Below are 15,726 nucleotides of genomic sequence, written 5' to 3'. Positions count from 1 at the left end.
CAGGTTGAGAACCACTGTTCTACTAGAAGAAACAGATTATGAATAAATAATCATATTACAGAAGTTTATTATTTGGTAGTAATAAAAACACAATATTAATAACAATCATATGCTAATTGCGCCACAGGAAAAGAATAAGATTCTTTGAGGCAGTTTATCAAAGGAATGAGATTTAGGCTGGGGCTCAGGGAAAGCAGTGTTTAAAGAATGTGGAGAAATAAAGCAGGGATGAAAGGAAGGAGGGGCCTCTCAGGCCAAAAGCACATTTCATCAGTACATGCTCAGACACTGGGAGGGCCTTAGTACCTCACTGATGTGAATGTAGGACCATGCATGAGAATATAGGGGAGGGGTGGTAGGTACTCAGACCAAAGAGGTAGACAATGTCTAGACACTGTGCAATACATGGCCTGGGTAAGGATTGTGGTCTTTATCTTGGGGACAATGGGGATACATTGGAGAGTTTTAACCAAGGGTCAAAGAATGGTGGGTTCTCAGTAACAGAAAGACTGGAAGAAGGACAGAAAGATGCAGGGCTACCTTGCAGTTAGGACCAGAGAAAGGGGTGTCTTAGCCTGGGACAATGGTAGAGTGTTAGAGGATGTGACTGGCTGTGACAGGTGAGCAAACTGGGTAAGCACATGCAGAGGGGAGGGGACAGCAGGAGGCTTGGAGGGTTTCAGACTTAAGTTGTATGAGCATCATTCTAGCAGATGTTTAAAATTAGGGTCCAAATGACATTTTGCTTGGCCTTGCCCTTCCTAAAACGATTCAGAAATATGATGAAATAAATAGATATTTAGAGCATGAGAAAGGATGAAAAACTTCCCTCATCTACAAACCCATCTTACTTCAGGGGAGAGGAACTGGAGATTTTGTTCAGTCCCTTGAGGAGTGAGAGCAGTGGGTGGTCACAGGGAGAGGTCTGAAGCCTCCTCGAACTCTACAGGAGCTGGTTTGTTCCGAAATGTTGGATCAGTCCAGAGGGAAACAAATGGGTGGAACAGCCAAAGCACAGAATTTTTGCCATATTCTCCTCTCCTTAAGGGGCAACTTTGCCTTTGCAACCGTTAGCTTTCCTTAAAAGGGGAGTTTAAATTGTTTCTGGAATATCTGTAGAGATCTGAAGTTTCAAAAACAAGTCCTTCTTGCAAAAGTTCTTTAACTAAAACTGGCCGCCAAAATGCAAAACAAATCAAAGCAAAACAACTCATTCCTTTTATATAACAAATTTAAAATATTGTAATGGAGGCTTGTCAATGTTTGGGCTGAGGAACAAGAGGGTAAGAACCAATATGAATGAAATTGCACAGCAGGAGTGACACCTCCCTCCTCTTTCTAACAGTTCCTTTCCTCCCCACCAGGCTGTGGTGACTATTTCTTTTCCAGCACTTTCCAGGGACTGAATTCTTACCTACCTACTCAAGGAATCATCCCATGTTGTTATTCTGCCCGGAGTAATTGCTGCAAGGCCATGCCTATCATGTCAGGAAAAAGCATATTTGGAACTGTGTCATTTCAGGCTCTCTGCTAATGCACAGTGCCAGCTGGCGCCTTGCAAATCTGGCCTTACCCAGGGGTCACTATTATTAGGTACAAGTTGTGTGTCAACTAGTCAGATTATAATTACCTCTTATATTGAAATCCAGTATTCAGTTAGGAGTACTAGTGACTTGGTGAATTAAATTCATAATGGAATTGTATTTGAATTTCAAAATCTCTTCCCCTACCGACCTAACAGTATTGCTAATGTGTGAGACAGTTCAGTGAGGTGGATGTGTGTTATCGCCTTTCCTTTGGCCTCACTATTGCAGAGAAATGACCAGAAGTTAGGTCCCAAATGAAAATAGCAGAGGACGGAACAAATGTAGACTGTAGATATTTGAACAATTGATGCCTGATAATGCAAATAAAACAGACGTGTATTATTATTTTCTTCTCCACATACATAATTCAGTCATCCTAATTAGAGTTGTATGTTTTTGGAATTATTTCTTAAAAACCTGAATACCTTATTATCTGTTCTCTTTGATGCCAAGAAAAGTGATTATAAATTTTATAAATTGATTTTTCCTCAGTGAAGCAATTTCTTATCTAATTTTTCCCTAACATTCCTAAAATCCTCATCCTGTGGGTCTCAATGAATCTAACAGCATAAGTGTACACATATCATCTTCATTTTTAAATAATATTTATAAAACCTCCCACAAGCTAAAGGCAAGTGGTGTTCATTGGTTGGGTTTCTACTTGCCATCAAGATTAAGATCATAATGAAGACTGGGGCTGCAGTTCTGAAAAAGACCCAGTAGATGGCAATATGCAACACAAATTCCGGAGCATCTCAGCCCTTGGAGGGGCTACTGACTGGGAAGACATTGAATTTCTGGACATGAATGTTGTTTTTTTCCAGCCCTGTCAGAGGAAGAACTTGGTTTTGCTGAATCAGTACAGTAAACTGCAGTGATTTGAACTACTATGACCCCAAAGAATGCTAAGCTTCTCTAATTTAAGTCTGAAAAAATCTGTCCTTCAAAACTCTTCTTCAATCAATGCATGGCGTAATCTTTCAGTTATATGATGTGCTGACCTCCCTGTGCTTCATAGTTTATTAATCCCTAGAAAAAGATTATGTCGGGTAACACGAAGAAAAGCCATTTCATAAGCACATGCTGAAAATACCAGGACTTTGTGGTTTGACTTTTCAATATCATGGGTCGACTAATTTGAGCACCAGTGTGTATTCACAAGGCCATGTTTAATTAGTCAACTATGTTTTTTGATTACTTTAAAACATGTTTATATTTTTGCATGACATCCCCTCTAAACTGAGCCATCATTTTCCAATAGCCTTAAAAGGTATGCAATGCACCCAGCGGGCAGCTTCAGCCCATGTCAAAGCATCACCACCCAACCACCTCCACAAGCAACACACTCAGGGGTGAACTCAGCAGGCACCAGAGCCCCGCTGAAGTAAGTCCTGCTCTGTGTGGGAGACCTCTGCCCAGCTGGTCCTCCACATTGGTCAGAGGACCACAGCCAGTCCTTGCAGCTGATCGCCTGAGGGTAAATCCCTCCCATGGATGAGACACCAGCAATCAAGGCTCAACTGCAAGAAGAGGGTGTACACAGCCCACACGGGGTGTGTACCTTGAGGGGCCACCTTGGGCGATTGGGGAGGTTGCGTCATGAGTCCTAGAGAACACCTACTACATTAGACCACTCCACCTGGAAAATGTGGCAGCTATACCTGATACATAGAAATAAACACAGGGAGGCTGCCAAAGGAGGAGATGAAGAAACATATTCCAAATGAAAGAACAGAACAAAACCCCATAAAATTGTTAACGTAAAAAAAAAACATTGAAACCTGAAAAGAATTTTTGTGAGTTTATTTGAGCCAAACTGTCGACATATGCCGGGAAGCAGAACCTCAACGAATTGAGATAGTGCTCCGGAGAATGGCAGGTTACATTTGCATTTATACTTTGCAATCAAAGGCGGGACGTAGGTGGGTCACATGAAATTCATTGGTGACAGATTAAGGAGGGGGATAAAGCAAAGCAGGGGAAACCCCTGGGATTGGATAAAAAGTAAAATTATGGACACATACTTAGGTGGGTGCAGGATCAATTAACATGTTAATGAAGGAATTTGTAGTAACTGTCCTGGCGCCCAGCACATTTGGTTGTGCCCCAGGGGCTCCAGAAAAAGGAAAGTTACAAGTTACCCAGACATTTCAAGGGTATGTTATCATAGATGCAAAAAGACAGATAGGCTCAGTTAAGGTAAAGGTTGACCTTGTCAGCGAAGATACTGGCCTAGGATGTAACTGCCCACCATAACTGCTTTTAAAGTTTAATTTCAGACCATCCTTTGTGGTTACTTTAGGTCTCTGAGTTTGCAAGACTGCCATGCAGGCCTCTCCTGAGCTTGTCAGGTCAGCATGTGGCCCCTTTGGTCCACAAAATAAACACTCAACAAAATGCAGAGAAGCAATCTACTAGATGCAGAGCTCAAAACACTGGTTATAAGGATGCTCAATGAACATCGTGGCCTGTGCGAGATGCAACTGATCAATGTGTCCCTCTCACGTGAATGTTTTTCCTCCGGTGAGAATTAATGAAAAAACAAAAACCAAAAAACAATCAAATGACAATAAATAAATATTTATCAACAACTGAATCTAAAAAATCAAAATAAACGGACAAGCAGAACAGAAACAGACTCATAGACACAGGGAATGTTTTGAGGGTGGTTGAGGGAAAATGGGTGAAAAAGGTGAAGGGTTTAAGAAGAACAAATTGGTTGTCACAGAATAGTCATTGGGATGTAAAATACAGCATAGGGAATATAGTCAGTAATATTCTAATAACTATGTATGGTGGCAGATAGGCACTGTATTTATTGGGATGATCACTGTAAGTTATGTAAGGTCTAATCACTGGGGTGTGCACCTGAAACTGTAATAATGTATGTCAACTGTAATAAAAAAATTAAAAAATAATTATAAATAAATAAATAATTAAAAAGTTGATCAAGAAAAAAAAATAAATGAAAGGTATGCAGGATAAATTAACTTTTTATTTCAGAAGAGATAGGCATCTGGATAGTTTTGCTAAAGATTCAAAAACTTAGTAAGCAAAGAAATAATTTCTAATATACTGCTCATTATTAAACAGTAACAAAGGAGACCTTGGTCAACACTGTAACAGGCATTTGTAAAAAGAGTGTTTCCCTAGAATAAGAGTTCTTAGAGGAAAGGAGAGATGTTATATGTAAGTGTGTGCAGCACTTCATTACACTGAGATTTCATAATTTAAGTAGACACGCCCACATTCACACTTTCCCAACTTCCTTCCTGTCTGGATTTGTGTCCTTAGATTGGAGGCTTTGCTCTGACCTCTGTTTTGCAGTGTGTGTGGCCTGCCTGGCCTTTCGCACTTGGACAAATGTACTACATCATATTTATTTTTCCGGACTTCTTTGTCCATTTAGATTTCAGAACTCTGTCCAATTCCACAATCTCCTGGACTCCCGGCTTTGACTTTTCCTGGCCGGATTCACGCTGCTGGCACCTAAGGCCCAGTAAGGCTGAACTGCCAGGCACCCTCAGAGGTGCCCCCAGTGGACTATTGATTGTAGGGGATCTCTTTCCCCAATGTCTTAGACACTATCTCTTTTGGGGATTGCTTTTCTGCCAGGGGCCATTTGGATATTTATAACATCATTCTTTGGCCATACAAAATTATCAACTTAAAACTTAGTCTGTTAGCCATAACGGGCTTGGATCAGTGGTTAGAGCATCAGCCCTCGGCCTGAAGGGTCCCAGGTTCCATTCCGGTGAAAGGCATGTACCTCAGTTGCAGGCTGTACCCTGGTCCCCTGGGATGCATGCAGGAAGCAACCAATAGATGTGTCTCTCTCACATTGATGTTTCCCTGTCTCTGTCTCTCCTTCTTTCTTCCACTCTGTCTAAAAAAAAAAAAAAAAAAAAAAAAATCAATGGGGAAAATATCCTGGGGTGAGGATTAACAACAACCAAAAAAATTAGCCTGCTATATTTGGTCAGACATTTAATTAGCTCACCTCTAATGCCTTGACAGGGTCAGACCAAATGATTTCATTGGCCTCCAGGCCAGACTTTGCCCATCTCCACTCTAAATGCTGTTTCTAAGGGCTCTGTCCTAGTCCCTCTGTTCTCACTCTGCACAGCTTGCACAGGTAATCCCAATCACTGTGCTCTCTCCCAGTAAATGTACATGCTAATCCCTTCTGTAGCCCAGATCCTTCTCCTGAGTTTTAGAACTATGCATACCTCACATAATACTTATATGTCTTGCTAGCACCTATAGTAGAAGCATAGGATACAGGGATATAGTAGCACATTATTTGTGGTAGGATTAGATGTATCACTAAGTAAATTCCTTATGAACTATCAATTCATGATACTTGTTGGACACTTCCTGTGGATAGTCATGGATAATTAGATTATTTTAGGTGGGAGGAGGGCTTGGATAGAAAAGTAAAGCTATACCAATTTCCTCCATTTCTTTCACATAGGATACATTAACTGATATCGATTTCAGAGATCTTTGGTGTTATTTTAAGAAATGAGCATTAAAGTGTATAAGGGTTCTAAAAAGAGGATATCTAAAAACAAACCAAAATATATTGTCCTTTGTATCTATATGAAGATGTGGCTAAGAAGATATATGTGGACCCTGGCTGGCATGGCTCAGTGGTTGGAGCATCTGCCAGAGAAACGAAAGGTCTTGGGTTCCATTCCTGATCAAGGGCAGGTACCTGGGTTGCAGGTCAGGGCAAGTGCTGGTGCAGGAGGCAACCAATGGATGTGTCTCTCAGGTGGATGTTTTGATGTTTCTCTCTCTCCTTCTATCGCCCCCCCCACCCCTTCCTCATTCCTTCCTTTCCACTTTTTCTAAAAATAAATGGAACAAATATCCTTGGGTGAGGATTAACAACAAAAAACCCGCACACTGTTTACTTCATGACATTGTTTACCTTCTCATAGATTTCTCTTACCTCCCTTAATTATGCTGTAACATACCAGGCATTGACTGTATCACTCTATTTTTCTTGGATTCCCCTCAGTATTTAACAGAGAATCTCAAAGATAACAGACATTCAATAGACATTTGTGTGCAAGGCTTGGTGTGTTGCTGGTTCATCTGAAGGTGGACAGTTGTTTTGATTAGTTTGTTTGGACTTACCCCATGACCACAGTCAGCATGTTAAGATGATGTGCTGTGTGTACATGATAGTTAGTTGAAAGATTCGACTGCACCAGGCATCCTCTGCTGAGTTCACAGGACTGTGCTGACTCTGCTAAATTAGTCATTACATTTCCTGTTTTGCAATGATGCCATGCTAAGGAACTCACTAATGCAATTGTAAAAAAAATAAAAATAAAAAACAAGAGCTAATGTGCAGCTGACAAGTACTGGCCAGTGCTGGGGTCCAACCCCAGCAGGTCCAGGGGTCCCCAAAGGTGTGGACGGAGTCGGCAAAGAAGGAATGACACAGAGACAGCGTTCAGTTGATCAGCAGCCTAGCCAGGATCTCTAGCCAAGTTCTGGTCAGGATCTCCAGCGAAGTTCTGGTTAGGATCTCCAGCCAGGTTCTGTGTCCATGTTCTCTTGCTAGGTTCTCCAGCCAGGTTCTGTCCAGGTTCTCCAGCCAGGTTCAGTCACCAGGTTTTAGTCAGGTTCTCTTGCCATGTTCTATCCAGGTTCTGTAGCCAGGTTCTGTCTCTAGGTTCTTCAGCCAGGTTCTCTCGCTAGGTTCTGTCTCTAGGTTCTGTGGCCAGTTTCTGTCCAGGATCTTTTGCCATGTTCTCTCCAGCAAAGTTCTTCTGTCTCTAGGTTCTGTATAGGTTCTGTGTCTAGGTTCTGTGTCCTGTTGTCTTGTTACCTCTGTATTTATACCAGTTGATTCCAATCCTATCAATCTCTATTCCAAAGGTTAGGGCATTTCTTATCTCCATTCCAGGGAGTAAAGATTATGTAGCTTAAGCATGATTGTTCATAGTTAAAGTGATTAATTACCCGCCTGGCACTTAGTTAAGGGGTTTTATTCCCTCCCTAACTTCAAGGGAAAATCCCTACCTGGGGAAACAACCTTTCTCAGAGAGGTGACCTTGGTTAAAACACAGTGCCAAGAAGGTGAGCAAACATATTAAGAACAGTATGCCATATATGCCAGGTCCCTTGAAACAGCAAGGATGGACCGGCTCCCGGCAGGCCAGGACATTTAGAAGTATAGAAGATCTAATGAGTCATACCTGTCTCTTGAGTTAGGTGAGAAACTATCAGTGAAATGCAAAATATGGTAGAAAATGTAGATTGGATCCAGGTTTTTAATCCCCAAATGAAGTTTTATGAGTTACTATGACTCTTGAGACAGCATGGATCCATAGTTCCAGAAACAGAAAGAATTAGATTAGCACCTATTTTAATTAGACTTCAATTGGATTGGATTTGTGAAAGAAAAATCACTAAGGTACACTGATTTCAATAGGATAGAAGTTTATTACTGTCTCATGTGAAAGATGAGCAGAGGTAGACAATCCAGAGAGAATTAGTAACACACCAAGGACTTACAGCTTGGTGGTAGTCGAGTCTTCAATGCATCATCTGAGAGGTTAAGCTGATAACAGCATTTACTTCATAGGCCTACAAGGAATCAGTGTGAGAAAACATGTAAAGTACGTAGAAAAATGCCTACCACATAGTAAGTGCTCAGTAGGGGTGATACACTAACGTGAGGGAGCCACAGGTGAATCATGTGCTCCAATTGAAAAGTGTATAACATGGTGACAATTTACCTGGAGGAAAGATGAAGGGTATAATGAGGGTCTGATCTGAGGGAAAAAGGGTGGGCCCACTTGAGTGACTAAGCAGTACTACCTTATGTGAGAGTGAGTAGCCTACAGTCATTGAAACTTACAAAAAGCCTCAGTTTGGAGCTTGTTACTTTTACAGATAATTTACTGTAGGTACAGAATTCTGTTGCCTGTCATTATGAAGACAGGAACACACATTGTAAATAAAATATGTAAACATTATATTCTGCCAAAATATTTGACCAAAAATATAAACCAATTCAGAAGAAAAATAAGAGCTCCATAATAGGACCAGAGAGAGAATTATATATTACATGCAACTCTAGAGTCTAACCATCCTTAACATTTAAAAAAAAATATGTTTTTATTGATTTCAGAGAGGAAGGGAGATAGAAAGAAAAAAAGAAAGAAAGAAAGAAAAGAAAGAAAGAAAGAAAGAAAGAAAGAAAGAAAGAAAGAAAGAAAGAAAGAGAGAGATAGAGAGAAAGAAAGAAAGGAAGAAAGAAAGAAAGAAAGAAAGAAAGAAAGAAAGAAAGAAAGAAAGAAAGAAAGAAAGAAAGAAAGGTCAATGATGAGAGAGAATCACTGTTCGGCTGCGTCCTGCAGGTCCCACACTGGAGATCTAGTATGAAAGCCTGTCATGTGCCCCGACCAGGAATCTAGCTGTGACCTCCTGGTTAATATGTCAAGGCTCAACCACTGAGTACACCCCCCAAGCATCCCTAACTTTTTTTTAGTAGAGTCTGTCTTTTAACATAAGTGTAGAAGTGGAACTTTCTAGATATTCCAAGTGCCAAAAATATTATGTTTCTGGAGCTCCACAGGAGAGAGTGGGAGTGCCATTACCAGGCTTTGGTGGCATTCTAATTCAGAGAGGCAAACAGGGAGAGGGTCCACTTTATGTACAGCCAGGTGGCAGAGAGGATGGGAGGGTGAGGATTGCAGAGAAGTGGAAGCTGCAAAATCATCTCACTACAGCTGCTGCCTTCTGAAAAGTACAAATAGTGTTTTGAGCAAACATATCATTTGTTTGTAAATATATCAGATTCCTGATAGGGCAGACATGCAACCTTCCCTCACCAGTAGCCGAATCTTATCTCCCTAGCTTGTGTAAAAGGCCATTTCATATAGAGAGGAAGAGAGAGGGAGAAACATCAATAATGAGAGAGAATCATTGATAGGCTGCCTCCTGCATGCTCCACACTGGGGATTAAGCCTGTAACCCAGGCAGGTGCCTTGATTGAGAATCGAACCATGATCTGCTGGTTCATAGGAGGACATTCAACCACTGAGCCATGCCAGACGGACTGAAAATCTATTTCATTTTTAATCAGGAACCTATGGAATTAAACTTTGTGATTTAATCTTAGCTCATAGAAGCATTCATAATTAACATTTATTCAAAAAATTATAAAATCTTTATGCACATTGTTTTATGTTGTAATGCAGTATTAAGATATTACAGGGTAGGGGTTGGGGAGCTGGGTGAAAAAGTCAAAGGATTGGGAATGTCAAATTGGCAGTTACAAAATACACTGAGTGGCCAGATTATTATGACCACCCCATCAGTACTTCATTGATACTTCCAAAAATACTGAATATTGAAAACTTCCTAAGCAAATACTCTCAAGGTTTTATTATTATTACTAGGAGCCTGGTGCACAAAAATTTGTGCACTGGCAGGGGGGTGTCCCTCAGCCCAACCTGTGCCCTCTCACAGTCTGGGACCCCTAGGGAGATAACCACCTTCGATCCCTAGGTGCCTGCCCCATCTCCTCTGGTCCTAGATGGCAGGCTCAGATCCTGCTGCCGCCTGCCCCGTCCACCCCTGGCTGCACACGGCAGGCCTGGATCCTGCCCACCCCGCCTCACCCGCCCCGCCCCGCACATGGCAGGCCCGCCCCCCCCCTCCCCTGCTAAGGGCAACGGGTGGGGATCACACTGCCACCAGCCCCAGGCAAGGCAGCACAGTGGGATCTGCCTGCAGTATGCAAATTAGCCGCCATCTTTGTTGGTTAGCCAATGGGAGGTGTAGCGAAGATACGGTCAATTACCATGTTCGTCTATTATTAGACAGGATTATTTGCATAACTAATTCACTTCATTGTACTGATGGGGTGGACATAATAATCTGGCCACTCAGTATAATCCCAAGGATGTACAGTACAGCATAGTCAATAATATTGCCATAACTATATATGATTTCACATGGGTACTAGAGTTATAGGAGGATCACTTCATAAATTATATAATGTCTAACCGTTATGCTGTACATCTGAAACTAATATAATATTGACTATAAATTATGATTGAAAATTTAAAAAAATCATGACAGATATTGGTTGCAAATTTGATAAGATTAAGATGGAGTTTACTTGATTGGGTGTAGTTGATCCAATCATTTGGGATCACCACCCTCATTTTGAGTGGATACTGTGTGTCTTAAGTACTATAAAAGCCAGAGCATCTGAGCTCAAATCTACTTCAGAGTGAAACAAAGTCCAAGAGAGGCAGAGGTGAGAGCTCAGACCTTGCTTGAAAGTCCCTACATCCAGGTAACTTCTAACTGAAATATTTCTGCTGTCCCATTCCTCTCTTTGGTTACAACTTAACATTTAAGTACCTTTATCTTTGGATTTCAGGAAAGAATCCATCTTATTCTGTGTCAGAGACCTTTATTCAATTTCCATTCTGTCATTATTTAAATTTTTTCATATTAACTGTAGGTCATTTTTTCATATGTACATATAGTTGTCTATATTTTCAACTACATATATGGTCTTAAAATTGTTCCTTTTTATTTTCTCACATTATTTCTTTAAGAATTTTCTGGGTTTTCACTTGAATATACCTACCACATTCAGTACCTAGCTATATTATAATGAACTGAATCCCTTCATTATTGTATACAATAATAAAGTTACATCAATTTGGATCCTTTGGGATCATAGATAACACTGCAAAGGACAAGTTTTATACATATAGCATTTCTTTCTTTTTGCAAAGTGTTATGCTTAGATAACCTTCAAAGGTGGGGTAGGCAAGCACGTTTAGATTACAAGCACCATTTTCAATTTGTCTTTAAAAAGTCAGCTTAGAGAAACCAAGATGGAGGCATAGGTAAACACCTGAAATTGCTGCCTCCCACAACCACTTCAAAAATACAACTAAAAGACAAAACGAACATCATTGAGAACCACAGGAAGGCTGGCTGAATGGAAACTCTACAACTAGAAGGAAAGAGAAAAGCACACTGAGACTGAGAGGAGGTGCGAAAGTAAAGTGCAGAGGTACTGAGGCGCAGGCAGAATGGGCTGGCAACTGAGGACGTGGTTGTCTTTTTCAATCAGGAGGGAGACACAAGCCCCTCACGGCTCTGAACTCCAGTTCCAGGCGAGTCTCTGGGGACCCAGACTCATACAGGAAGAAACTAAACTGTCTGGCAGCGGGCGAAACTCGAGGGCGGCTTTCTCTCAGTGGTGTTTGCAGCGATTACCAGGAGACTGAGACCCGGGGCCTCTTAGAGCAGGGCTGAGGATCAGCCATAGCTGTTTGCTCTGCCCTGTTGATTCCCTGAGACCCTGTCCCACCCAAGCTGTGTGCAGAGGCTTTTGAATATGAACGGCCTGGCCCTCTGAAATCTAAAATTACCTAACAAACTTCAGCTGCGTCAGAGAGACCCAGAACATCCAAAAGAAGGCCCAAGGCCCCACAGCAGCTTGCATTGCTTCACAGCTGGGTCTCATCTGGGCACCTTCAAACCTCAAACAAAGAAGAGAAATCTGAAGATCTCTCCCTGGCTCCTGCTGGGTAGCCTCAGGCAGAGGCTAAATTAGCACCTCCTTAGAGATCCAAGAGCCAGTGTACCCAGTGGTCAGAGTGGGACCATCTAGATTACAACTCCTCAGATCCATAAGGGACACACTCAGGGGGCAGACTCAGTGAGCACCAAAGCCCCACTGAAGCAAATCTTGCCCCTAAGGGTGTCTCCAGCACAGAAGTTCTCCCACTGTAGACACAGCTGATTCTCACAGCCAATTGGCCTGGAAGTGAATTCCTCCCAGTGATACCTACAACAATCAAGGCTTAACAACAAGACTGTGCACATAGCCCACAAAGAGTTGTAATCCGGTATGATCTCACTCTGACCACTGGGTACACTGGCTCTTGGATCTCCAAGGAGGTGCAAGGTCAGCCACTGTCTGGGGCCACCCAGCAGGAGCTACAGAGATATCTGCAGATTCCTCCTCTTTGTTTGGGGTTTGGAAGTGCCCAGATGAAGCCCAGCTGTGAAGCAAGTCAGGCTGCTGCTGCCAGGCCTTGGGCCTTCTTTTGGAAGCTCTGGGGCTCTCTGACCCAGCTGCAGTTTGACAGGTTTTAGGGGGAGAAAGGACAGGCCATTCATATGCAAAAGATAATGCGCACAGCTTGGGTGGGGTTGTAAATTGGGTGGGCGGGGTCTCTGGGTGGGGTTGTAAATTGGGTGGGCGGGGTCTCTGGGAATCACCAGGGCAGAGCAAACAGCAATGGCTGCCGGTCAGTTCTGCACTAGAGAGGTCCCTGGATCTCTGTGTCCCATGCCCCCATGCAGGAACAATGATCACTGTGAGCACCTCTGAGAAAAAGCCACCCTCATGTTCCTGTCCTGATGCCAGACAGTCCAGTTTCTCTCCATATGTGTCTGGGTCCCCCAGCATCTCGCCTGGGACTGGAGTTCAGAGAAAGCAGGAGCTTGTATCTCTCTCCTGATTAAAAGAGCAGCACATCCAGGTGCCAGCACTTTCCGTGCCTCTGCGCCTCTCACCAGTCTCAGTGCACTTTCTTCACCTCTCTAGCTGTGGAACTTCCACTCCGCTGGCTTTCCCATGGTTCTAGGTGGTCGTTGTTCTGCCTTTTAGTTGCAATTTTGATGTGGTTGTGAGAGGCAGCAAGTATAGGTGTTTACCTATGCCACTATCTTGGTTCTCCAGCTTTATTTTTATGATTGTTTCTAAGTGTGGAAATAATTTTTTTTGAAGGCAGATAACCTACAAAGGAATACAGTCTAGGGGCAGGGACTGCTCTCCTAGATCCCATTTAAGATCCAGTTGGACTCCACTCCTGAAGCTACACTGTCCTGAAGATACATTGTCCTGAAGATACACAAGGTACACTGTCCTAACTGAAAAGACAATATCTGCTGTCCTATTTCTCTCTATTCTGACCACCTCGAGTTTGGAGAGTTTTCATAGTCCCCCCCCCCCCCCCCCCAAAGATTGTGCCCTGACTATGATTCTCCAATGACTTAGTGTCACTTTCATGTATAAACTATAGAAAGCTTCATATTATTTACTAGAGGCCCAGTGCATGAAATTCATGCACTCTGGGGAAGGGGGGTCCTTCAGCCTGTCCTGTGCTCTCTCACAGTCTGGGAGGTCTTTTGGGGAGCAGGCCTAAGCCAACAGTTGGACATCTTTAGCGCTGCCACAGATACAGAAGAGGCTCCTGCCACTGCCACTGAGCACACTAGCTGTGAGCCCAGCTCAGGGCTTCTGGCTGAGCGTCGCTCCCACTGTGGGAGCACACTGACCACCAGCAGGCAGCTCCTACTTTGAGGGTCTGCCCCCTGGTGGTCAGTGCACATCATAGCGACTGGTTGTTCTACCAATTTGCATATTAGCCTTTTATTATATAGGACTAGAGGCTCGGTGCATGAAATTCATGCACAGGGGTGGTGTCCCTCAGCCTGGCCTGCACCCTCTCCAATCTGGGACCCCTTGGGGGATGTCCGACTAAATTGGCAGTCAGACATCCCTCTCACAATCTGGAACTGCTGGCTCCTAACTGCTTGCCTGCCTGCCTGCCTGATCACGCCTAACTGCCTCTGCCTGCCTGTCTGATTGCCCCCAACTGCCTCCCCTGCTGGCCTGATTTCCCTTAACCATCTCTGCCTCACCCCCACCACTGTGGCTTTGTCTGGAAGGAAGTCAGACATCCAGAAGATGTCTGGTCAATCCAGTCTAATTAGCATATTACCCTTTTGTAGTGTAGTTTTTTTGTTTTGCACTTAGGCACATCCTGATTGTTGAAGAGCAGATACTCTACTGAGGCTCCTGATCACTCCTGGAAGCTAATAAAGGGCCATTTCAGCTTAGTTTACTGTTAAGGCGTGACCGTGAGAAACCATGGCAAGTCTGCAAGAGGATATAATCTGTCCAGTTTGTCTCAGATCTTTCTCCAATCCCATTTCTCTCTCCTGTATGCATATATTCTGCTATAATTGCATCCAAAAATGGATGCTGAAAAAGGAGGATCTGAAATTGAGCTGCCCCTTATGTCGAGAAGTAAACTCAGAATTTCCTTTGGTGGAATGGCAAGTCAGAATCTTCACTATTTGCATCCAACAGCATGGGTTTCTACTGGAGCGAAGTCTGCCCAGGCGAGATGTGTTCCGGAGGTTCCAGGAGCATATGACTCTGGATGCAGCCACCGCCAACTCTAGCATAGTCCTCTCTGATGACTTGAGACAAGTCCACTGTGGGAAGATCTACCACAACCCAATGGAAGATGCCCAGAGGTTTGCCTACATGGCCTGTGTTCTAGGCACCCCATGCTTCTCATCTGGTCGCCATTATTGGGAGGTGGAAGTGGAAGTGGGGAGGGGGTGGGCTCTTGGAGTCTGCAAGGAATCAGTGGACAGAAGGAGGAAGAGTGGCTTTTCCTCTGAGCAAGGCTTCTGGGTCATCAGCATGAAGGCAGGAACAATCCACTTCAGCTCCATTCCAGAAACCACCATTTCTGCAAGCCCCGGACTTAGTCGGGTAGGGATTTTTCTAGATGTTGAGATGGAAGAAGTCAAGTTTTTTGATGTTACAAATGATGCCCTCATCTGTAAGTGCAGTAATTTCTTTTTGGAACCTTTGCGCCCATTTTTCTGTCCTAAGTTACCTGGAGAAGACAACGGTGGCTTCCTGAGCATCTGCTTGTGAGAAATTAACAATGTTCTTCCAGACACAGAATTCTTGGACGAAACCCATTACCTTTCCAAACCTGCCTCGGTTGGCATAACTGATCAAAACTGTGGCTAGGTGGGGAAGAGGAACTCGAAAAGGCCAAGGAGATACCAGAAAAGAAAGATAAGAGCTGGGCTGAGCTCCACCCGAGGGCAGAGTCAGAGCAACTCAGTCTTACCTACCAGGGCCAGAAAGGGAGTACGTCAGGGACACAAAAATTTACACGGACCCCAAAATCTCTATTTTGGGAGGGAGGTTAGTCCCCATCCCATCATCACACTCCCAGAATCTAGTTGATCTGAGTAACTACATTGAACCAGTGGGTTTTCAGTCCTGGCTTCTCATTATAAGCACGTGAAGGAATTTTAAAAA

General features: G+C 43.3%; 1 protein-coding gene across 1 annotated transcript; it reads left to right on the top strand.

Moving 5' to 3' along the window:
• The first annotated feature begins 14,637 nt into the window (after nucleotides 1-14,637).
• On the top strand, nucleotides 14,638-15,330 carry RFPL4B (ret finger protein like 4B). Its single transcript, XM_059699752.1, has one exon. It carries the CDS (start codon nucleotides 14,638-14,640, stop codon nucleotides 15,328-15,330), a length of 693 nt encoding a protein of 230 aa, XP_059555735.1.
• Nucleotides 15,331-15,726: the final 396 nt, after the last annotated feature.

The sequence above is a fragment of the Myotis daubentonii genome, chromosome 6 (genome assembly GCF_963259705.1).
Source record: "Myotis daubentonii chromosome 6, mMyoDau2.1, whole genome shotgun sequence".
NCBI lineage: Eukaryota > Metazoa > Chordata > Mammalia > Chiroptera > Vespertilionidae > Myotis > Myotis daubentonii.
Note: the sequence above shows the minus strand (reverse complement) of the source record. Positions and strands in the feature narration are given on the sequence as shown.